Below are 25,164 nucleotides of genomic sequence, written 5' to 3'. Positions count from 1 at the left end.
TTAACAGGGGTAAATGCAATACAAGTCTGGCAAGTCAGTCAAAAGCTATATGTCAAATTATTTGAATTTGAAATGTTTACCATATCAACTTCAGAAATCGTATCAAGGCTCTCAACCTGAACATCCACTCCAACAGGGATCGCTGGGCCTAGAATAAAATCAGAAAACCATTAAAAGGTTTACCCCTCTCACTCACCATGACGTCACAGGGCTGGACATCCAAGCTCTTTCACTCATTCAGACAGATGCTTGACACACAGACACATACAGTGCCTTGCGAAAGTATTCGGCCCCCTTGAACTTTTCAACCTTTTGCCACATTTCAGGCTTCAAACATAAAGATATACATTTTTTATTTTATGTGAAGAATCACCAACAAGTGGGACACAATTGTGAAGTGGAACGAAATCTATTGGATTTTTGAAATTTTTTTAACTAATTACAAAAATGAAAAGTGGGGCGTGCAAAATTATTCGGCCCCCTTGCGTTAATACTTTGTAGAGCCACCTTTTGCTGCGATTACAGCTGCAAGTCGCTTGGGGTATGTCTCTATCAGTTTTGCACATCAAGAGACTGAAATTCTTGCCCATTCTTCCTTGCAAAACAGCTCGAGCTCAGTGAGGTTGGATGGAGAGCGTTTGTGAACAGCAGTTTTCAGCTCTTTCCACAGATTCTCGATTGGATTCAGGTCTGGACTTTGACTTGGCCATTCAAACACCTGGATACGTTTATTTGTGAACCATTCCTTTGTAGATTTTGCTGTATGTTTGGGATCATTGTCTTGTTGGAAGATAAATCTCCGTCCCAGTTTCAGGTCTTTTGCAGACTCCAACAGGTTTTCATCCAGAATGGTCCTGTATTTGGCTGCATCCATCTTCCCCTCAATTTTAACCATCTTCCCTGTCCCTGCTGAAGAAAAGCAGGCCCAAACCATGATGCTGCCACCACCATGTTTGACAGTGGGGATGGTGTGTTGAGGGTGATGAGCTGTGTTGCTTTTACGCCAAACATATCGTTTTGCATTGTGGCCAAAAAGTTCGATTTTGGTTTCATCTGACCAGAGTACCTTCTTCCACATGTTTGGGGTGTCTCCCAGGTGGCTTGTGGCAAACTTTAGACGAGACTTTTTATGGATATCTTTGAGAAATGGCTTTCTTCTTGCCACTCTTCCATAAAGGCCAGATTTGTGCAGTGTAAGACTGATTGTTGTCCTATGGACAGACTCTCCCACCTCAGCTGTAGTTCTCTGCAGTTCATCCAGAGTGATCATGGGCCTCTTGGCTGCATCTCTGATCAGTCTTCTCCTTGTCTGAGCTGAAAGTTTAGAGGGACGGCCAGGTCTCGGTAGATTTGCAGTGGTCTGATACTCCTTCCATTTCAAGATGATCGCTTGCACAGTGCTCCTTGGGATGTTTGAAGCTTGGGAAATCTTTTTGTATCCAAATCCGGCTTTAAACTTCTCCACAACAGTATTACGGACCTGCCTGGTGTGTTCCTTGGTCTTCATGATGCTCTCTGCGCTTTCAACAGAACCTTGAGACTATCACAGAGCAGGTGCATTTATACAGAGACTTGATTACACACAGGTGGATTCTATTTATCACCATCAGTCATTTAGGACAACATTGGATCATTCAGAGATCCTCGCTGAACTTCTGGAGTGAGTTTGCTGCACTGAAAGTAAAGGGGCCGAATAATTTTGCACTCCCCACTTTTCATTTTTTTATTAGTTAAAAAAGTTTCAAAAATCCAATAGATTTCGTTCCACTTCACAATTGTGTCCCACTTGTTAGTGATTCTTCACATAAAATAAAAAATTTATATCTTTATGTTTGAAGCCTGAAATGTGGCAAAAGGTTGAAAAGTTCAAGGGGGCCGAATACTTTCGCAAGGCACTGTATTGTGTTTAATTTTAACCTACACTTTATTTGTAAAATCAACCTACATGCGAGTATCAACCTACAAACTTGTTGGTGCTCATTCCACTGTGTCACCCAGTCAAAGCAATGGGAAATGTTCTGCATCAGGTACCTTATACAGCAAAGTCTGCTCAGCATTTGATCAAAAAGAGCAATTTGTGGAAATGAAAAGCAGGGAAATTTCATGCAGTGTGAAATACATTTTCTAAATTTACATGATATCAAAGTAATGTTTTAATGCTCTTAAGATGTACTGGAAGTAGAACAGTCAAATTGTTCAGTAAGCCTGAGCAAAAAATAATTCCCATAGATGTAAAGTGTGAATTCAAAGATTAGTTCAGAAATTAGAACGTGGTGAAAATAAAATGTCCTTAAATAACGAATGGTTTCTTTTTTACAAAGGGGCACTGTGTGCAGTGAGCTCTTAAAAAATAGACCCAAAGTTCTACTTTAGCAGAACTGAAGTGGTGCAGGAATTTCTAATGGATACACAGAGAAATCTGATGATTTATCAATCGTCTTTCACTCCCTTTAAATATGTACTGGTATGTACAGTAGCTGTTTGGAAAGGGTGTTGCTTCAGCACAAAACATGGCTTTGTGATTTGTCTGTGTTTTGGGGTCATGTTGTGATCATAATACTATTTTATGGTTGCTTTTGTCTTAACCTTGTTTCAGCTTTTGTGGTATGTCATCCTCAGTGGAGCAGAAACACAATTAGGTCAGAGCAGAAAAAAACTCTGGACATTTAACAGCTGGACGGCATCCAAACAGCTCTTTTCCCTGCAGATTTTAAGCTCATCAGGGTGAACATTCAAAATTGTAGACCGCTGAAAGAGGCCAGTAGGGTCATTTTCTTCTGGGTGATCTTTATTGGGATTATGGAAGCATTTTGTTTTTCACCCAGGGGCAGCTGAGGAAGGTTTTCCTTTGATGCAACAAATCTGTTATTATTGTTGTCTGGTGCATATTGCCCAGTGTAGCGCAGCCATAAATCCTGATGTGAAATAGTTGAGGTAATGGAGAAATTTGACACCTTTTTGCTCAACCTGTTGCTGAATATTTTTTCAACACATTTTATTTATAGCCAGCTGACAAAAATTACATTTCATTCTGGCTCATAATAATGGTTTCCCCTGACTCCTGGCTAAAGGTGAATCAATTGTAGGTACTTGGTCTGACTATAAATACAGACAAATGATACTGTACAACCACTTCACAAGGCATCTGAATGCATGTACATGACATGAATAACTCAGGGTGATGTACACTCATTGGATATATAGTATTTATTGTTGCCTGTCCTTTGCTTTAGGGTGGTGCAGTGGTTCTGTGTCTGAGGATCTGTGCCTGTGGCTGGAAGGTTGCCGGTTCGTATCCCGCGGCCGGCAGAGGAATCCTACTCCGTTGGGCCCCTGAGCAAGGCCCTTCACCCCAACTGCTCCAGGGGCGCTGTATAAATGGCTGATCCTGCACTCTGACCCCAAGTTTCTCTCCCTGTCTGTGTGACTCATGGAGAGCAAGCTGGGGTATGTGAAAAGACAAATTCCTCATACAAAAAGCTATATACAGGTATGGCCAAAAAAGTGATCTGATCTTTACATTTTAGGCATCTTCTGTGTTCACTTCATATTGGTGTCTCCAAAGTATTTTTGCCCAGTTTTAAAAAATACTTACTGTAAATGGCTCACACCTACAAAAAGACCTTCATAGATATTTGATATTTAAAATGCAATCTTGGGTACACTAATTATCTAGAACATAATGAAATCCAGCACTTAATTCTGTTGTCCAAAAATCCAAAATATCTAAATACTGTAAACCCATCCTGTTTATTAACAATATATTCCAGTAAGAAATGGAAATTCAGAGTAAGGTTGGTTTGCTTCTGTGTATCAACAGGACTACACAGCAAGGTGCAAATGGAGCCCTAATTGCTGTGCTGGAAGTTTCCAAAATCATCTTGACTTAACCAGCTGTCTTGTGCAGAGAGTCAGCGGACAATGGGCTATAAGATCAAGGAAATGATATAATTTAGTACAACTTCCAAAAAAGAGAGGAACATTTTAAATTGGATCAATTACAGAGAATCTTGAATGAATTATGTGCATTTATAGCGAGCAAAAATACACATCTCCTCTATTCACTGTTTGTGCTGATAAAATCCCACACTAAAAGAGCCTGCAGCTCTGAGCTGCAAGACTGGAAAAGATTAAAGAACAACTTCCAAAAACTAAAGCTTGAAACTGGCTCAAGACTGGAACTAATGACTAAACCAGCCAGCGCTTAATCCTGTGTGAGTTATGTGACCGACAGATAGCATGAACTTCACAAGACTCTCTTGTTAACATCCAAGATGTTGTCCCTTTTATAACTAGAAGATCGATAAAAAGAATTATCGAATGATATCCACATCAGAAAGACAAAAATTCTCATATACGAACCTTTCTGGGGAATATTTTTCCCATGTCATATCTTCTGTGCACGAGGTCACAAAATTCTTTTTGTTTTTGTTTTGTTTACTTCAAAGACAACACGAGGAAATAATTCAGGCCACAGCTCACCTGCAGTCAGTCAGCAGTTATAACCAACTTTAAGCAGTTCAGGGGATATCCGTTGGCATGAGAAACAAATGACTTTTTGTATGTTTTTCAGTAGCTCTATCATTGCCAATCACAGAGCACTAAAATAGTACAAGGTAATTTATCTGCAGTCTGTCTATGCCGCTTTGGACAGATTCACGAGGAATGACAACGCCCAAAATCGAAGCGCAATGAACTACTGTGGAGCGAATATTTGTCTTAACCCGCTTGGCTGAGGGCCGACCTCCTGGCCAGAGGACGAGGAGGCCAGGACTCCCCCTCAGGATTACCAAGGGGCCGCTGCAGAGGTGGAGTTGGGCTGGAGGTGGGATGCAGAAGTCACACGCGAGGGAGAGAGAGATCGCATTCGGTATTTATAGTGTTCGGCGGAGGAAGGACGAAGGGAGTGATTGCTAATCGCCGACGGCTGGGGATGATTGAGCGTGGTTGTTGTCACCCCTCCCAAACTTTAGTTCAATAAACTCCATTTATCTCTTCCACTAACCAGTATTAGTTTAATTAATAATTGTTCACAGTAGATACGGTATTTGGTCAGTATTCAAGAGATAAAAAATACAGAGTACACATCAAGAAATCTGGATAAGTGCCTCACCTCCAAATCCTGGTCTCATTGTAAAGTCATGGTCGTCTATTCTTAGAAGCTGTTCAGATTTGGTCAGTGGTGCTTTGGTGATATCCGGACTTCTTTTCAGGATGGGGCTGGAACGAAACACAGATTTCAGGTGGCTGTTGGATAGTCCCGTTCTCAAGATAACGATTCTAGCATGTTTCATCTGAGCTGTGCTTCTCCGATAGGCAGCAGGGGACAGAGGGTTTTCTACATTTATAGTGACATAACTGTATTCTGGATTGGCAACGTCATTAAAAAAAAAATGCCCTTTACAGGGTAGATATCCCATACAAAAGCGAGCAGTACATGCAAATATTTTACAAGTAAAAAAAAATATTTTTGAAGGCTTTTGTTGTCTTAAACAAACAAAGAAGAAAAATAAAATGCCATGAAATAAGTTTTTAAGGCCTGTGAACCACTAGCTTATGTAGTTTAATACTTCTCCCCAAAAATGAAAATGTTTCTTCCTTCTTCTGGGGAACCTGCAGGCCACCCTAAATCCTGAGTTGCCTTTCCCTGCAGTGAGAGTCAGTCCGAGCAGGACCAAGGCACTCTGGCCACAGAGATTGTTACTGCCACGGTATCACGGCCAAACAGTTAGGAAGCAGAGGGGCTTAGCAGAGTTAAGCTCTCTAAAATTGTCTTTAGTGTTGTACGTGGATTAAAGGCGGGTGATTAATCAAAGCTGTTTTTGATTCTGACCTCTTCAGCCGGGGGTCTGCACAGTCTTGACCCTGGCTTTATTATTACTCTCGAGCAACAATATTAAAAAATTGTACTTGTCAAATAACCCTCACTGCATTCACAGCAGAAGAAAATACCACTATTATTAATACTACACATTGCTAATGAAGACAGTGATGGGCAACCTCCTAAGGTATTCAACTCATCCAAGAGCCTAATTAATTGAATTAATAATTTGAATTTGAATGAATTAGATCCTCTTTTGAGGTCTTATTTAGGTGCCAGTTGAACAGCTCCTGTTGTACACACACAGGAGTGGATTTGCATGCCTCTGATGTCAGATATGAATATCTGATAAGAACCATGTAAAGGCTCATACGTGACCCGCGAGTCCTCCCAGCTCTAGTGAGTTCTTTACCGTGTTTAAACATTTTCTACCTTGTAATCTCCTAGTGAACTTCCATTGTTCTGGATGTTTTTCATTGTGATTGAGTGTCGCCACAGAGGCGCCCAATCAGTAGCATTTTGCAATCCTCTGTAATACAATTAAAGATGCTGAGAAAGTGCTGTGGGGAACTTGATTACTTCATAAAGATACCCTTAGCACACCAGCATATCAGACTTCACAATGTAAAAGAATCAATATACTTAAGACTAATTTACCGTATCTAGGACTAAATCTGTAATCTACATGGCCATAATTACTACCACAGATAATTATATTTCTGCAATTCATAATTTTTTAGTTTTTAGTGTATATACAGTCTAGCATCACTTTTCAGTGTTGCTTCTTCACAGCTCTATACTCCAGGATTCAATTCTAGTTCTGTGCTACGTCTCCATCTGGAGTTTACATGTGCGCGTGTGTTCATGCGGGCTGTATCCAGACACCTCCCAAGGACACGCAGCACAGGTCCGAGCGTCAAATTTAAATCATCTCTGCCCGTCTGCAGCTCTTGGCTCTCTTCAGGAAGGGAGCTGGTGGAGCAATTTCATCACATGCCCAAGAATGGCACAGAGGGGTTCATTAAAACCTTCAGATTACCTGTACCCAGGAGCACAGGGGGTAGTTCTGTTCAGATTCGCAGAAAGAGTCCCCTTTAAACATTATGCTTGTAAATCTTTGCAAGTGGGAAATGTTCCTCCCGATCCGGACATTTCAAAAGGCTATGTGGATATTTGGGAAGAACTTGCCTTCGATATTCAGTGCAGCCTGTGGCTCCCCACTCACCTGCCAGGCTTGTGGGTCTCTCCTTCCTGTCTGGGGGCTTCTCTCTTTGCCCTGTGGCCCCTGTGGACAGTCATGGGGAACAGCAGAGACCCACGCATTAATATGACAAACACGCAGCTGTATCCTGTGCAGTTTCTCATGATGCTGTGGAGAATGTCTTTGAGCGCACAGCTGTGATACTAACACGAAACAATGCCCCAGGACAGCGACAGACCATGGGACATACCGCATCGTTCAGTTCAAAATAATGTGAATTGGCATGTCATCTCTCCAGAGTGCAAATGTTGGTCAAATTTAGCATCACTGGCAATATTGTAATGTTAAGCTAACTAAATCACTACATCACTGTATTGTTCACTACAATAGTTCACAACTCCAGTGTGCTCTTATTCACTAGGCATGAACAAAGGTGCCAGTGAGCAAAACCTCCAAGTTCAGTGCTGCCTTAATCATAAAGACACTTAAAAAACATTGCATTAATATACCAAGTGACATTGCATGGGTCACTACTGATGCATCCAAATAATTTGACTAAGCTCCTTTTTCATTATTTCCAGGAACGCTCTTCAGATTTGTGCACGGTTGCACAAGTGCATTATCACCTCTCTGCCCTCAGATCATCAGACTGATACTGGCTCTTCCTCAGTGCTCCTCTCCTATTGCCTTGGAGACCAGCTATTAATAAAATTAACCAGCTATTAACTACCAAACAGATGAGATGAGCTGGATCACCTCATGTCAACTGGAACATTAACCATCAATAATGTTAAGATGACAGCAAAAACCACAGGCACATTGAGCCCGAAAAGCCTGAACTATGAGGTCTCAGACATGTAATGACATTCATTTAAGCATTATGTTTTCAGACACTATACATCTAAGAGCTGTGCTCAACAAATATCCAAGCTCCTGTCTTGGAAAGACTGCACAAGTGCTCAGTCCTGCAGCTCGCACCTGGTCAGTTTGCGTGCTGCTGCTGTCCTCCAGGGCCTCTTTGAAAATGTGATGTGAACTCTGGAGGGTTCCCTCCTGGTGGAACAGCAGAGAGAGTACAGTATTAACGCAAGACAAGGCCACCCAGAAGGACACTTTCCACACAAGAGAGAGGGAACGGGCTCATATCCCGGGACTTGTTATCTGAGACATAAGGAAAATAAATTTCCCACCTGCAACGCTGTTCGGCAACAATCATCTCAAGCCTTATGAGATCCGGTGTATACGTAACCAGGGTACAAATGAATGTGACAGGTGACAGACCATCTTTCTTTCCTTCATGCTGAGTGTGTTTGAGCTCTTATCTTCATTCCCTACGGGATTAATAAAGTATTATCTATCTATTATATCCATTGCTTAAGGGCCTAATGAACTCATTTATCTAGGAGGTCGTTCCTGTAGTTTTGTTTCTTTTTCGTGTTTTACAGTGAGTTTAACATGAGGGGCTAAGTCAGTAAATAAAGTGAATTTGCTAATAACCCCCACCTGCCAAAACCCTGTTTTATTTTGCCTTCGTAATCCAATGATGTAGGTTGGTCCCTTGGAAACGCCTGCTGTACTTGGACTTCAACACCCCCATTGAAGATCTGACCCGGGACGGCTCCCTCTGGGAGCTCAGACAGGTGTGAGGGTGGGCTTTGCAATGCACTGTACTGCAGCCCTCTCAATGCAGACATGCTTGGCCATGTGGTAGAAGGGCAGTGGAGGTGAGCGCCCCCAACATGTCTGGTATCAATCCCAGAAATGCAGAGCGCGGGAATCTGTATTGACCAAAACATCCTCCTGGATCCACAATATTTCCACCTTGCCTTTTCTGACACTGGGACTTGAGGTGAAATTGTGGTCTACTGCATTGTATGAAGCACCATTCATTTTTTACTGCGCTGTGTAGTTATTCTCCCACGACTCCTCACCATGTAACAGTGAGCTTTTGTAAAGACCTTTAATTTGGCTGAGGCTTTTTTCCAAAGAAGCTAACAAAACGGTACCCATTTACTCCCACCAAACAGACTGGAACAAGCTGGGTAACGTACCTTGTGCAATACAACGGCAGGGTTGTATTATTAAAGCGTATTAAAGAAAAGGCACTCTAATATGAGCAGCAGACACGTATCTAACATGCAGGTATGTAACCAGAACAAATTGAAACAACTCTGCAAGAAACTTAAAAACAGGACCAAATCGGAATTTCTCAGGAATCCTACCACAACCGGGCAAAAGCCAACAATGGACAAAGATAATCTGACATCACAACACATAGATGGGAACATGATGTGCAGTAGGGAGCTTTAGATATTTTGGCCACAGACTATCTAGGATTACATCAGGACAAAATGGGCACCAGTCATCTTGACACGAGGATCCATGAAGGAGTCCGATAACATTTAAACTGGGAATGGATGAAGGGAGGAACCGAAGGTCATCGAACAGGGAATTACAAAGACCAAGGGAACCAAAGGGAAAAACAAATAAGCGAGCAAGGCAGACACCGGGGCACAGCGGTGAGCACTGCTGGGGCCCTGCGCTCAGTTCTGGCCCTGGGGTGCTGTCTGTGTGGCGCTTGTAAGTTCTCACGGCTTTTGCCTGGGATTCCTCAGGGTTCTCCAATTTCCTCACACAATTCAAAGACATACAATACATACATGGCCAGCAGTCATATCACCCTGCAGCTCACCCTGCCAGCCCACTGAAGCTCAGCAGGTGTGAGCCTGGTCAGTACACCTGGATGGGAGACTCCTGGGAAAAACTGTGTTTGGTGCTGGAAGAGCTAAAACTCCCAGGGTGTTTCTCAAGAAGAGTCGGGGTTTTCCCCCTGGCCTTTACTAGTCATGGCCTCCTAATCATCCCCATCTCTGAACTGGCTTCATCACTCTGTTCTCCTCCTCACTGATAGCTGGTGTGGGGAGTGTACTGGTGCACTATGGCTGCTGTCACATCATCCAGGTGGGGCTGCACACTGGTGGTGGTGGAGGGGAGTCCCCATTACCTGTAACATGCTTTGAGTGGAGTGTCCAGAAAAGTGCTATATAAGTGGAAGCAATTATTATTATTATTCTTATCCTGGAAGGTTACACGGATTGCTTGTTGGGATAGGCTGCGTTAACCCTGCAACCCTGTATTGGATAAAGGGGTTAGAAAATAGATGGATGATCAAGTAATTAAGTGTTTCTGTCTAAATGCTGGAAATATCAGAAACAAAAATCACATTAGAAAGCAATTATGATGTTACTGGAATCACATAGACTTGACTCACCAAAAATGTTGATGAGGAATGTAACAGTAGTTGATATATTCTGTTTCAAGAGAGAACAGAAAAGAGGAGCAGGTGTAGCACTACATCAAAAAGAGCATTCAGCTCAGGAACTCAAGCTGGAAGAATCAAGACTCTCTGACTACTTATTGGTCAACTCAAAAAAAAAATCTATCCAAAGGCATAGGGTTAGGAGTATGACTTAGTTCACTAAAAGAAGATTTTCTTTATAATTCAATCATCAATGTAGAATTAAATAATAACTTATGTGCAAAAGAAGAAATTGTATGGGGATCTTTCCTGACAGAGTAAAGAGATCTCTAGGAGTATTAGCAGCAGTGGTACACAGCTTTCTCAGCCCGTTCTTGGAGCACCTACAAGAGGAAATACTTGCACGGATCTTTCCACACGAAGATGGTGCGCTTTCAAGTCTGCTCTGAAACGGTTCAGGATCAGTCCAAAGCAAAAGAGAGTTTAACATTTCCAGGAAGATGATTTAAGGAATGAGACAGCTGAAGAGAAGTAGAAAGGGACAGAATACTGTGTTGATGGCCAACCCACAAATCACAAAATGTCGCTCTGATTCAGCTCATCACCTTAACACCCGTGCAGCTGAATGTGGTCCGCCACTGCATGTTACAGACAGAACCTCTTTGGGCCCCAATATGTGCCAGTAGAGAAACCCGCACAGCCCACTGTTCGGCTGCTTGTCCTTCAGAGATTTTAAGAACACACGCAACAATCCATCGTCCACTCTTCAGATCACCTCATCCGTTTTCCGTGTCTGGAAGGCCGTAGTGGGTGAACTCCTTAAGCTAGGTCTCTCCATTACATGACACAGACTTGTCCCTTGTCTACTCAGACACCTTGGTGCCTTTAGCTAAGCTCAACCCTTTACACCCAGTCTCTTTACTGTAGCAGTACTAATCACCTTCCCTAATGGGACACTGCAGCTTCATAAACTAAATACTGGCATAGGTCACCAGAGTAAATGAGCTACCCAGTCACTCTGGGTCTTTCTTTCAGTAATCACCACAAATCCTTAATCGCAGCTCTTGTGAACTTCTTCATTCACACTCACTCGTGTTAGAGCTTCTCTGGCACAGAGCCTGCAAGCCTGGCCTCTGGTACTGGAGCACATGAGCCGAAAGACCGCACCTGCGCTACAGTACCTACATGGATTTCTGAGCTCTCACTCTCTTGAACTTGAACTTTATTGCCATATGTAACCGGTACCTGTACTGGTACAGTGGGATTCTTACTTACAGAAAGTCTCTCGGTTGTTAAAACAAGTGTAAAAACACAAAGTGCAGACAGAGCATCAAGACAATACACAAACAAACAGTAGACAATGTGCAGGTAAACAAGTAAACAGTTTGAATGTAAACAATGCAGACATGTAAACAGTGACTGGAGATGTGCGATAGATAAGAAATCATAAAGAGGGAGATGGTGATGGTGTAGGTGTGGTCCGAGGGGCATGGCCAAATGTGTTCGCCAATCGCACTGCTTGTGGGTAGAAGCTATTGAAGAATCGAATTGTAAGTGTCCTTATGCTCTTGTATCTCTTCCACTCCTCCAGGAGCCCAGACACAGCTTCCAGCCCTTGGCCAATTACCCACAGAGCCAATGACAGAATCCACCTGTGTAACGTCACACTGGAAGTCAATAGAGTGAGCTATACATGTCTAACCTTCACTCCAATAGTGAAAAACAAAGCCCCCACTTTCACCATCACAGACAGGTAACGGTTACAATTAGGATGGCAAACTGATTCTGCTTAAAGGGCAGAACAAATTTACCCAAAAAGAGATTAACTCCGAAGTTAAAAACATGAGCACAAATGGCTCAACAAATAAATGAGGAAAAAACGATATGAGAAAAGAGAACCAATTATGAAATTATATAAAAACAACAGAATCCAGTTAAAGACTACAGAGTACAACAAATTGCAAATACAGGTACAAAAGGATATTAGAAAAGCCAAGAGAGAAACTTAAAAGGAATATTGTAGTTGGGTCTAAAATACATAAGACATTCTTTCAGTAATACAACAGCAAATGCACCATCACAGGTGAAGTAAAATGTATCTGTGACACAAGAGGTAAGCTCCTAGACAATGACAGGAAATGGCTGATGTACTGAACAAGTACGCCACTTCATTCATTCTTAATTGGACAGTATTAGCATAGGAGACGGATGTGTGTTTTGGATATAAGAAGCAGTCAAGATAAGTAAATCCCCAGGGCCTGAGGGCATTTTACCCACTGTAGTCAAGGAAAAGACCGGATTTGCCTAACCAACCTGTTAGAGATCGTTCAATAAGCAACAACAGGCATGGACAAGGGGCATATGGCATGGTGGGATTTAGATTTTCAGACTTCCAAAAAAAGCTTAAGTCTCAAATAACAGGTCTTAGACATTCAGGGAAAGGTTTGGGTTGAGAACGAGCTAGGATGAATGAGCATGCAGGGTGAATACTCAAAGTGGGGTGTGGAACATCACAAGGCCCTGTTCTACACCCACTGCTCTTCTTAATTAATATCAAAGACCTAGACTGCGGAATAATGAAGTACTTGCCACTCTGCAGATGTTACCAAATCAGGAGGATGAGCAAACATTGTAAAAGCAGGAAATAACATTAGAAATGATTTAGATCAAATTCAAAAGTGGGCAGAAGACATTCACTGTAGACAGCAGTCATGTAGTGTAGGGTATTGCACACAGGCAGTAAAAACTTAAATACATACAGCATGGGAGAGGTTGTGTCAGGAGAGACTGCTCAAGAAAAAGACCTAAGTGTTTATTTTGACATGTCATTTACATCTTCGAGACAATGTGGGGAAGCAAATAAACAGGCCAACAAAATGCTAGGATACAGTATATACTGTAAGATTTAGATGAAGGGATGTCATGTTATAGTTGGATTGTACCAGTAAAGCCTCATTTGTAATATTGTGTGCAATGTTGTTCACTCCATTACTGCTGCTTTACTGGAACCAGTCCAGACACCTTTAAGGGCATAAATGCACAATGTTTGGTCTTGAACAAAGGAAATCCTAATTTGGGCACTTCTTTACCCAAAAGATTGTGCAAGTATAGCTCCCAAGCTAGCCAGCCATTTTGTTGAAGCCGATACTCTGGTTTATTTCAATAAATGGCTGGATGAGATCCCTCAATCAATGAACTACTATCAACTGGTCTAGCTGAGACAGATGGCCTCCTCTTCTTTGAAACCTTTCTTAAGTTCTTATGTTATTATTACATCAAGGGCTTCTGCATTGTGACCCATTCATATTGATGTAAGCTACATCTAGCATATGGACAAAACAGAAAAAGAGAAAGCTCCATATGTTGAGTTTATGATATAGAGATGTTTTCAGTCCAAATTCAATCACTGCATCAAAATTCCCCTGGGTATCTGCAGTTTAAGTAGAAGAAGGTAAATGCCTTTACATACAGCCAAGGAATTAAATGTTACACAATAGCCAACCTCACAGGACTTCCAGGAGGATTAGACATGATGCTTACAAATAAAAAAATACCCAGAAATAAAGATATACTAATAATATGTAAAATAATACAGAACTCTTGATGCTACATGACCTCACAGCCTTGCAGCTAATGCATCCAAATACACATATCATGTTTTTTTCCTCAATGAGAATGTTATCCATATGCTTTTAATTCCAAACACATTCCTCCAAAGAAATAATACTACCCTTTTCAAGGTCATTGTAGATTATATTTGAAAGTGAAGTCCTTCAGTTTATCTGTTAGCCTACAAGGATTATGACCATAAAGTTGAAAATCCATCTGTACATCTATCATGATTGTGTCCTTCTGTTTACTGATGTCTTTTGAAAACAACATTATTAATAACAATCCCAGGTTTGAGAAGCAGTAGTATACATTTGGTAATAATACACTTTAATAAACATACTAAGCTTATTCCCATGTATTGTTTTACACACTAGAACAAAAATCATAATTAATAATTCCTTACACGTATATAGCGCTTTTCTGGACACTCCACTCAAAGCGATTTACAGGTAATGGGGATCCCCTCCACCACCACCAGTGTGCAGCCCCACCTGGATGATGGGACAGCAGCCATGGTGCACCAGTACGCTCCCCACACACCAGCTCTCAGTGGGGAGGAGAACAGAGTGATGAAGCCTTCTTTTGAATGAAACATTACACTGAGTTCCTGACTACCTGGACCTTGAAGATTCACCGTTATCCAGACAACAGTGAATGGAAATGCAAAATATTAAAGTACTGTAACACTAATGAATGAAAATCACTGCAGCTTGTGCAAATATCAGGACTGATTTATGCCTATAAATGCAGTGTTTAATCATATTTATTTCTAAACCCTTAAAGGTATCAAGTACTTTCCTCTTATCAGCATGAAAGCAGCTCTTACCCTTACATCTGCAAGGCTGAGTCTTTTGGAACTTGGTGCAATCGAGAGCTGTCTCATTCTGTGCACCTGTAATTTGTCACTTTCTTAAAGAGCAAGAACTCTGGTTTGGAGAGGAAAACGGCAGCCATACACCTTCCTATCCGAAAGAAGATGTAAAGCTGGAAAAACCTGCGTGAAACATATCAGTGTGATTTTGTCACGATTGTAGTCCCTCCCCCTTAAGGGCGTTCCGGCTCATTCACTTTTTAGTTGATCTTCTGCACCTGCTCCCTGTTCCAGCCCACCTTAAAAGCCAGGCGCTCACTCTACTGCATTGGAACACAGATGCCCGGAGGCCCACCTACCACCGAGTCGCCCTCCGCCCTCCGCCCTCCGCCCTCCGCCCTCCGCCCTCCGCCCTCCGCCCGCGGCTCGAGGGCATAGGCCTCCTATCGGTGTCCCGAACCCGCCGAGTCTGGAACCTGGAGCGCCTGGTCCTGTTAATCGTTTTTATTCCCCACCTCGCACCGGAACCCGTTCCGGCTTTTAACTGTGTTTTGTTTCATCTCCTCCTGCATTTTTTGGATTTTTTTTTACTTCACCCCGGTTTTTCCCCTGGATTCCCTTCGGACTGTTTGTCTGGACCACGCCCCCCTGTTCGTCTACCAGCCCAGTTCCTCGTCTCCGCCCCGTGTCTGTTCACTCCCTTCCGGATTCTGCTGTCTGCACAGGGTCCTGAAAGACGCTTCGTGACAGATTTGCCAGCATCACCATGATCCCGATGTCCTCCTGTCACGGTACAGTATATTTCTTATTTGTCTGCAATTTGTGACTTTGTGCTGTGTAGCGACATGGAGAAGGTACTGAGGGACTGTCACCAACCAAAGAGGCAGATTTCCCCACAAGAATACAGAGCACTGAAGTGTCTAATCTCCCTTTCTCCCGCACAGAAGGGAGTTCTGAGGCTTAACCTTTTTCAGAGAGAAAAAAGGGCAATAAAGAAAACTAACACTTCTATAAAAAACTGAAAGGAAAAAACTGTCTCAACCTTCAATGTCGTTAACAAAGGATTCCCAGGAAAAAGCTCACCGACCTTACTCTGTGGTCAGGGTAGTATCCTCACTAAAACTCTGAGTGCCATCTTAAAGTCTTGGAGAAACTCACTGAGATGGCTTCCAAGCAATGCACAGTCAACCACACTGCGGGAGAACAATATAAACAATACATTTACAAATTCACAAACACAGAAGGCCAGGGGTGACATACATAGAGACTGGCAGTTTAACATGGAGACAAACGCCTGCTCTTCCCACACTGGCATCAAAATGAAACTTTGTCACTTGTAAAAGTGTACCAATGTCAGTTTACAGCGGTAAACTGTGAGGTTCTCTTTTACATTATATGGTCGAACTGACAATATTTTAAAAATTCGACAGTTCCAATTATTAAGCAGTTTTGCTTCTAGCTTATAACCGCAGCGTGGGAGGACAGCTTGCGCCTCTTCAGGGTGTCTTGTGGATTGTTTTTCTCTCTGTGCAGCCCACAGGGTTAACTGACCACATGTCCACAGTGTCCACATGAAATGGAGGGGACTTCGCTGCCGTAGAGTCACCATGGCCGGTGATACACGGTCACTGTTCTGTAAGCGAGACACTTGCAGCACGTGCCACAGCTGGGGCGACACAGTCAGCTAACGCCAAAGCCAAGACCGTCAAAGTGGAGATCACTTGGGCCCGTGGTTCAACCTGCACGCTGAATGAATACTTTCACATCTCGGCTCACTGGGAAGGCTAAATTCTCCTGCTGTTTTCAGTAACAACAGTGCTAAACCCTGCATTTTCTCTAGCGATGATATGAATCAATATTTTCATACGCTGTATTCTGTAGCGATGCAGGTGCAGTATACAGTATGTGACTTTTCAAACAAACAGATACAGTACATTTTAAAAAGACCCTACCTTGGTACCAAAACATTCTCTATCTAAATGCCAGGTACAGCTTTAGTTAAGTAAAGCCTCAATATATCTGGTCATTGTTTACATTTGATGTTACCTACTGTATACAATTTGAGAAAATGAAAATAAAGATAAAGTGTTCACGTCGATGCCATCTGGAGCTCATATCGACGGGGCGATGTAGCCATACACGTTAGTTTATATTTTATCTGGCACAGAATTAACCAGGATATTCTGACACATTTAGTGACTCTCAGTGCATGTGACACGTCCAAACTCATTTTCAGTTTGAGGAACTGACTGAAGTGGTCTGTTTGAACCAAAATATCTGGAGCATCTGATAGTAATGGTACAGTTTAGAATTACACTGGTGACCCACTGATCAGTCCAAGCTATAGTAGTACAATAACAACTTATGCTCAGCACTAAATTCTGATGACTTTCTGATCCATTTTCAATACACATATAGAAGCTACATAAAAAGTGAAGAGCAACATTTGCCATAAATATTTTGAGTTACAGTATCTAAAGGCATATTCACTCCTCACAAGGTTTGCCATGTTCTATGGATCGCGCATCTTGAAGTAGCGGCTGGCTTCTCTTCTTTTTCATAGGCTTATGTGTAAAATATTTGATCAGGAGACATACAGTCCTGCTGTAATAAGTTTATATCTGAATAGCTGACATCGGGTTTATTAGTTAGTTTTGATTTGCAACCTGTTAGAGGCTGGTGTGCCTAAATGAGATCCCAAAGATCATGTTTTGAGAGATATAAATGCACCGTGTCTTTAAATACAAACATTTATTTAGATTCCTGGAAAGCAACTGATATGCTTTGCAGAGTGACAACTGCTGGATAAATTGTGGCAGAATCTGATGCTAAAAGTTTAAGCCAAGACCAGCTGCCTGCTAATCTAGCTGAAGCTATAATATCCAAACTTCCTGTACCCACAGTAAAAAGCTGCCTCCTCTTTTCCACAGGGCCACACATTGTCTGTAACCTCATATTCTGAATGAAGCTGAACAGAATTGGATGAAAAAATAATATTCCAAAGCCTACATACAGTATATTATGAAAGTAAATTAGAATATTTTGTGTTCTTTTGTTTTCATGCTGGTGTATTGCTCCAAGGGGGGCGTGTCCAGTGTGGAGGCGGAGCCCTGGAAGAAGGGTGGCGCCTTGTCTTTGTAGTCCCAGCTGTCCTGGCTTCTAGATGATGAGCCCCAGCCGGGCAGGTCCTATAGAGGCACACTGGACACCCCCCTACGGGACGAGCTAGGACAGCCCCGGAAGGGGGAGTTTATACCAACAGTCCCAGAGGGGATTGCACCTGTGTAAGGTGTTCTTTTTCTTTTTCTTTTTACCTGTCCCATCACAATTTCATCGGGACAGACACACACACATACACAAACACAACCTTTTTCACACACAAAGTTCTTGTTTTTTTTTTCCCTTACACACCCTGCTCACCAGACTGGACCCCGCTAAACCGGGTAAGCCCAGCCTGGAGGTCACGAGGCACAGCGGCACACTTTCTTTTTACCTTATTTGTACATTTTGTTTATTCACTCTTTTTGTGTCATTTTTGGTCCCTGCCAGTGCTTCTGTCCCCTCACCCGGGGCGTTGACTTTTTACCGGTGCCTGCCGCGGCGCCTCCCCCACTGCACTGTCACAGAGGATAGCACAGCGGACAGTGCCCAGTGGTTGGCATTGCCCCCTCACAGCGCTGGGGCCCCGGGTTCAATTCCAGACCAAGAATCCACCATCTGCGTGGAGTTTGTATCTCCTCCCCATATTCACATGGGTTTCCTCCAAAAACATACTGATAGGTTATTGGACTGCTGGGAAAACTGGCCCCGGTGTGAGTTTTTTCTGTTTGTCCTGCGACGGACTGGTGTCCTGACCAGGGTGTACCCTGCCTTGTGCCCACTGCATGCTGGGATAGGATCCAGCTCCCCTGCGGCCCTGAACTGGATGAAGCGGTCAGAAAATGGATGGATGGATAACGATTCGACAATATTCCACTTTAGATGTCCTTGTCCCAATATTTTCATGAATTAAATTGGAGTTCAAACAAAAGTCTGTGAAGGGTGAGGGCAGCCAGCCTAATTCAGCTCAGCTGCCGCAACCCACAACCAATCCTGACGTAATTCCTCAGATTCCCATATATACCGTACCACGTCACCCTCTCCTCTTCCTCGCTCATTTTGCATCCCTCCTCCACCCCAGTTCCACTTTTGCAGCTGCCCCTTGGTCACTCCTCACTCTTCACGGGCATCCAAGCCTTGCTGTCCTCTGGCCGAGAGATTGCCCCTCAGCCAAGTTTCCACAGACTCAATAAACTCTTCACACAATCTTCAGTCGCCCTCACTCCTCCTAAAATACAACGACCCTCAGCACGCAGGCAGATCTACTCTATTACAGTTTGAATGAGGAAGAAGATAAGGGCGGAGCGGTGGGACTGTGGCTCAGGATCTGCGCCTGTGGCTGGAAGGTTGCCGGTTCAAACTGAGCGGCTGGCAGAGGAATCCTACTCTGTTGGGCCCCTGAGCAAGGCCCTTAACCCCAACTGCTCCAGGGGAGCCGTAGAAATGGCTGACCCTGCGCTCTGACCCCAAGCTTCTCTCTCCCCGTCTATGTCCCATGGAGAGCAAGCTGGGGTATGTGAAAAGACAAATTTCTAATGCAAGAAATTGTAGATGGCCAATAAAGTGATCTTATCTCATCTTATTATGCATTTTGAATTGGCCAAAAAACATAAACCCTATTGGGATGTGACAGCAGAAACTGAAAGGAGCTGGTGATGGAAGGCCCTCAAATGTCCCCGACATGAAGCACTTCTGTAAAGACCAATGGGCCAGAATTCATCCATGTTTTTGCGAGAGATTAATCAAAAAGAAATGTCTACCTGAAGTAACTTCTGCTCAAGGAGGTGCAATCAGTTACTGAGGATATTTACTGTTATTAATCATCTTAATCTTTTCTTAAAGCTTTCATGAAGATCAAACGATCTGGTCATTAATCTATGAGAACACAGACCGACATAGGGGCTCCACAAGCTTTTTCTTGGCACCATATGTTTTAGCATTTACAAAATGGAGTGGTCAGGTCTGGTAGGTGAGATATAGAAGACAGCCTTCAGCAAACTTTGTGTGCTGAGCTGTACCTTCCTTTCCCCATAGCAACACTACAGAGCTGGTATCCTGCTATGCTATTAAATACTGGACAAAACTATAGGTTAAATGAGATTACTGGCAAAAAGGATGATTCAGATAAAAAAGGAGATTGAAACCTGACAGAATTGTTTTATGTCCCTGCTGGAGGGCTGTAGGACTAAATCATGTAAATAACTAATCCTTATTCCAATGCCTGCCCATTAAATTCCACCCCCTTTCATTACGTAAAATACACTGTTCAGCTGCCATGCTAAGAGAATGATAGGTGAAAAAAACATTTTTTGCGATCGGGTTCAGCAACAAAACCAGGCACATTTATAATACACCCTAAAAAGAGTCTTGTATCTCATTCTACCTGTAAATCAAGGATACTGTGTTCCAGAAAATCGGTGCAGTTGCCGAGGTGATGCATCATCATTGATTTAACAATGTCTTAATTGAAATTAATCTAAAAAATAAATATTTTTTCTATAATGGGCAAATTAAAATTTAACAACTAAATCTTCATGGGAACATTTTTAAGTTGCTGTATTGTAAACTAGGACCCAGTAAGAGCTCTTCTGCTGCTCAAACCTTAATCATAAATGCTATTTTCAAAAAGAAAGCAAAAATGTTTAACTATAGTTTTCAAAACCTAAACCCTAAAACTAGTGTCTACCTCCAACAGTTATCTCTACAGTAACTCTGGATTGATAGATCAGAATAAATCTTTACCTGATGATTATTCACATTTCTGCTCATTTACTGCAGTATCCTTACAGTTTTTTTAAAATATTTTAATTAGATAACAAAGCTTTTATCTTAGGAAGACCGGAATACTCTTTTATTTGTAATCGGTTTTCTCATTTGTATTTGAATTGACATATCATTTACATCTTCAAGACAGTGTGAGGAGGCCATACAAATGCAAACACAATGTATATACAGTACAGTCAACAATACAGAATTGAAATCAAAGAATGGTACATTAAAAACTATATATTGCATAAGACTTGTTTAAAATGTACAGTCAAGAGAAAAGCAACTAGCTCTAGTACATTCCTAGCCTCATACTGACACCTGGTCCCTTAGGAATGGCTGGGCAAGTTCCTTGGATCAGTTAGCTACTAACCAAACTACATAAGATGAATGGACTACTGTCATTTCTGACCTTGCCTGTGTTCTTCATATTTTCCAATCAGTTTGACATTTGGAGCAATAACAAACTACCACCTAATTTCTGGCCTCTCGTTAATAATTAACCTAAATAATTAATAATTCACAGAGCTAACACCCTGGAAATCACATTAGCACTACATACTATAATCCAGTAGCTGCTTTTAGATCACACCTCTTAGGAATTGCATTAGTATAATAAAGCCTTCTTCCCTGCCTGTAATTGCCAAACAGCTGCCAAAAACCGTTCAACAGTATAGGTATTTGCCTTGACAATAGTAGGCTGCTACAAGTTGGGTCATATACTGTAGATACAGATTTAAAGAAAGGTCTACAATACTGAGTTGTTGACCACGTTTGTTTAGAATTTTTTTTCAAGTATTTTATAAGAAGTATTTTATAATAGAAAGTTCAAGAACAAGAGTAACAGACTTTGATTCTGGCATTAGCTAATACAAATAAAGCTCATATTTCAGAAGTGATGGAGTTCCATGGGTTGGATGTGTAAATATAACATTACATAATTTATGTCACTGCTGTGACAGGGAGTAGGTAAATACCACTCAGCACTTCACAATGATTAAAGAGCACGCTGTAAATCCATGGATTTTTTTCTCAAATACTGTCAAGGACAGCAGTGGATACAAGAATTGCATGGCACTGGCTTGGACATACTGGGCAAATGGTAAAAAGTCACTGTTCAAGTCAGCGTTAGTTATTCAGTATGTACTGCCTGTGTTTTGTACACTGGAGTTCCAAGACAAACAAGGGTGTCTGCCTTCTAAATGGCGGACACCTCACAATTTAAAACTGTTCAAAAGTTGCCAGAATACAAATTGATTGAACAACATCAAATCATTTCTGGATCCTCACATGTAAGGAAAGCTATTAAACACTACAATACTAGGTGAATATGATTGTTTAAGGCTAGAAAATGGGCAGTATAAACTTAATTTTTTTATTGCACCACACTTTGATAGTCTGTTTTTTTTTCCAGAAACCTGTCTTTGTTCGAAGCAGCTATATTTTACCCACACAGAAACGCCCAAAACATACAGACAGTACCAGTAAACTTTACATTACAAATAAATATAACATTACATATCAGACGTATCTATCCATACATATCCATTTCACAAAGATAACCGAGATAATTTCAGATTGCCCCACTTAATCACCACAACCGATTATTAAAAAAGGGAGGTAATGACTCTACTCTTAAAACAGGGAAAGCAGTCTTTAAACATAGTCTTGAACGACTTTAATATAATAATACACATATTAATTAACTCACTTTTTATCTATTGTGCACGATGTAATACTTATTATATTATATATGTAATATATAAGCGTTCTATTGTGGCACAGCCATAAATATATATGCAGTATTTTTAAATATTCTCATCCCATTTTACTATTCAAAAAGAAAAAAACAGCAACATTTGAAATCAACACTCCGATGGATAATCGGTTTTAATCAAACACACTTCTGGTTTCCCAATGTAAAAAGAAAGGCGGGCCGTGCTAGCCTATCCTTCCCTTGAGATAACCTTGACCAAGCTGCCAGATTGCCGCCATCTGGATGATTGCAGAAAACTGCAATAAATTAAAAACGCAGGACAGCGCTGTAACAATAATAACGATTAACGTCTTTCAGGAGAAAAGACTAATTCCAAGTCTGAACTCACAGACGTTGTCTATTTTTCCATTTCAGGCAGTAAAATAATTTGGACCCAGATTCATTAGAAATGTGGTGATTTATTGTCAACAATAGCAACGAGATGTGAAAATCTCAACAGGTTGACATTTCCTCTAACAAATGGCTTTGAGGTGCAACCGAAAGAACATCAGAAGAGCTTTTGAACAAAATAGCCATTCCTGTACTGTCTTTACTGAGAGGGACGTGTATATTACTTTGCATGGTACCAGACTGGCAACTGCATGAGCCGTTTACAATCTCCCCCAAAATGACACGGTGTAAGTTTTTTTTTTTACATGAATAACGTAAGGATCACAAACCGTGAAACACTTTCAGTATTTCCAAAAATGACTCACTTTACAGGTCCTTAACATCAATTTGTGATTCCCCCCCTCCTCTAAATCAGATCTGATCTAGTCTTATCCAGAACTCCCCCCCCCCAGAAAAAGGCAAAGGCATTCCCTCGAAAGGTATCCCACACCCTCTTGGTTTTCTTAAAAGGCTTCTTCCTTACCTGCTTTTCTTGTATATTTCAAATGCCTGGCTGCTTTGCCGAGCAAATCTCCCAGCAGCCCCCAGCATCCAGAGGCAAAGCAACAGCAAAATATCAACCTGCATGGCGCACACAGCCCAGAGTCGGACCCAGGCACGGAAATCCGAAAGTTCAGTTCCCCAGCAGTCGACGTTAAAGAAACAAATCTTCTCCTCCCAGTCACATTATCGCTTGCTTCAGCGTTGTAACAATGTGCGGTTATACGCCCCCCAGAAAAACTACCCCACGGTATTTAATCTCCACAGTGGGAAAGCAATTTCGTCTAAACCGATAAATCCTTCAACGTCAGCTGGCAGGGATTTTCTTTTCAGTCTCAAATACGCGTATCTCCCGGACTGTTTCTCATACGCATTTTTTTTTTCAGTCGCGCAGGTTAAGGTGACTTACATTATGGTTCATCCACTGGCACTAAGCAATTCCATAACGAGTTTGCAAGTAGTACTGTACTCGTAATGCTCTTCATGTTGAGACTCTTGTGCTCCTGTGCAAGCGTTACAATGATACACTTAACTTTCATTCCACGCGTTGTGTTGTGCACAGTGTTTGGGTCAAGAATCAGACCTAATTGATGTTGCAAGCTGTAACTCAAAATGGAAAACGTGCACATTCTAATCTGGATATTCAGACATTCATAGTATTCTGAACTGTGCAAATTTCAAAGGGCGTTGCTGATAGAGCTTCTATACAATATCATACACACTTCTCCGTGTTCATTAGAATTATTTTTCTAATTCATTTTCACTCACAATACAATTACTGGAATGTATACTTTATGCATTGGCATGGATCCTGATAGACCAGTGTTTCAGCTGCAGTTCAGGCAAAACTAAATGACCTGATAAGATATTTAAGGGTTAGAAACTGTGGGGTAGGCTTATAACTGTCACTATAGTTTTAGATTACAGATTGTTGGGGAATCCCAAGAGCTGAAAATAAAAAAATGAGCAGATTTCAGAGGGATCAGCATGAGATGGCTAATCGTTGCATTTTTAAACTGTGGAAATCTGTTTTTTCCTCTCCTGTATTCAGAAATTTAAACATAATTTGGTTAGGACATCAAATCACATTTAGCCCTTGCCAAATCAAACAGGACATTTGGATAGAATTTATACATACTGTACTGTATAAACTTTATGCACACTTTGTTCTTATGGTCCATATGCTAACAGAGTAATTATGAAAGGTGAAGACACAACTTCAATTTCAACCTTGGAAGAGTTACAGCTGAAACATTCCCTCTCTGTGATCAAGAGTCAAAGAAAATTGTATAAAACAATGTTAACTTGTGCTGAAGCAAATATTACAGTAGGTAAGAGCAGAATCTCTAATGCTTAAACAGAGTTGCACAAATTTGTTGCACAGGGGAACATATCAGAACAATGGGGTTCAATGCACGTGAACCCACAAATTAACAACAATTAAAATATGTTTATGCAAGGTTTTCCCAAATTCATGTATTTTTCACTAAGAAGAAGACCAGGCTTTAAACAGGTTCTATCTTGTGAAAGAAGTATAACTTTTTGCTAATTGTTTGCTTCAGGACAGAATTTCCTCAGATTGCACACCCTCCAGTTTTTTTAAGGCACACACAGAACAACTGATTTGTCGCCTGATTCTTTGTCTTGTAACTTGATTTCATAGTGTCAAAGAGAATTCAGTCTTCACTCAGGTCAGGAGATTGTCAACAGAGATCTTTAATTCAATCAGCTGAAGGGGAGCACATCGCAGAGAAAGGGTTTCCCCTAGCACTCAAGACATGCTCACTGGACTGAAGTTACACTTTCCTTTTTATACATTAAAAGTAGGCAAGACTTTAACATATCAAAGGAACATACAGGGAAAGGGGCAGTGTCAGAAGTCATACGAACAGGACAGGAAGATGCCATTTGGCATCCTGCAATCTGTTTCAATTCTCTCTGGTTAACT

The 25,164-nt window shown here is 41.6% G+C and overlaps 1 protein-coding gene across 2 annotated transcripts in view; it reads right to left on the bottom strand.

Moving 5' to 3' along the window:
• Positions 1-23,733, bottom strand: part of LOC102689509 (gamma-aminobutyric acid receptor subunit rho-1-like) — a 36,186-nt gene extending 12,453 nt beyond the window's left edge. Inside the window, exons 1-5 of one of the 2 annotated variants that reach the window (XM_069196447.1) lie at positions 23,200-23,733; positions 8,001-8,075; positions 7,047-7,106; positions 5,114-5,220; positions 81-148 (exon numbers count right to left, since the gene is read on the bottom strand). In XM_069196447.1, the coding sequence (XP_069052548.1) occupies positions 81-148; positions 5,114-5,220; positions 7,047-7,106; positions 8,001-8,075; positions 23,200-23,303 (414 nt within the window). In that variant the 5' untranslated portion in view covers positions 23,304-23,733. The remainder of the gene's footprint in view (positions 1-80; positions 149-5,113; positions 5,221-7,046; positions 7,107-8,000; positions 8,076-23,199) is intronic. The other variant, XM_069196446.1, reaches the window with a different exon arrangement.
• Positions 23,734-25,164: the final 1,431 nt, after the last annotated feature.

Source organism: Lepisosteus oculatus, chromosome 2 (genome assembly GCF_040954835.1).
Source record: "Lepisosteus oculatus isolate fLepOcu1 chromosome 2, fLepOcu1.hap2, whole genome shotgun sequence".
In the NCBI taxonomy this organism is placed as follows: Eukaryota; Metazoa; Chordata; class Actinopteri; order Semionotiformes; family Lepisosteidae; genus Lepisosteus; species Lepisosteus oculatus.
The sequence above is the reverse complement of the archived record's forward strand: the minus strand, read 5'-3'. Positions and strand labels throughout refer to the sequence as shown.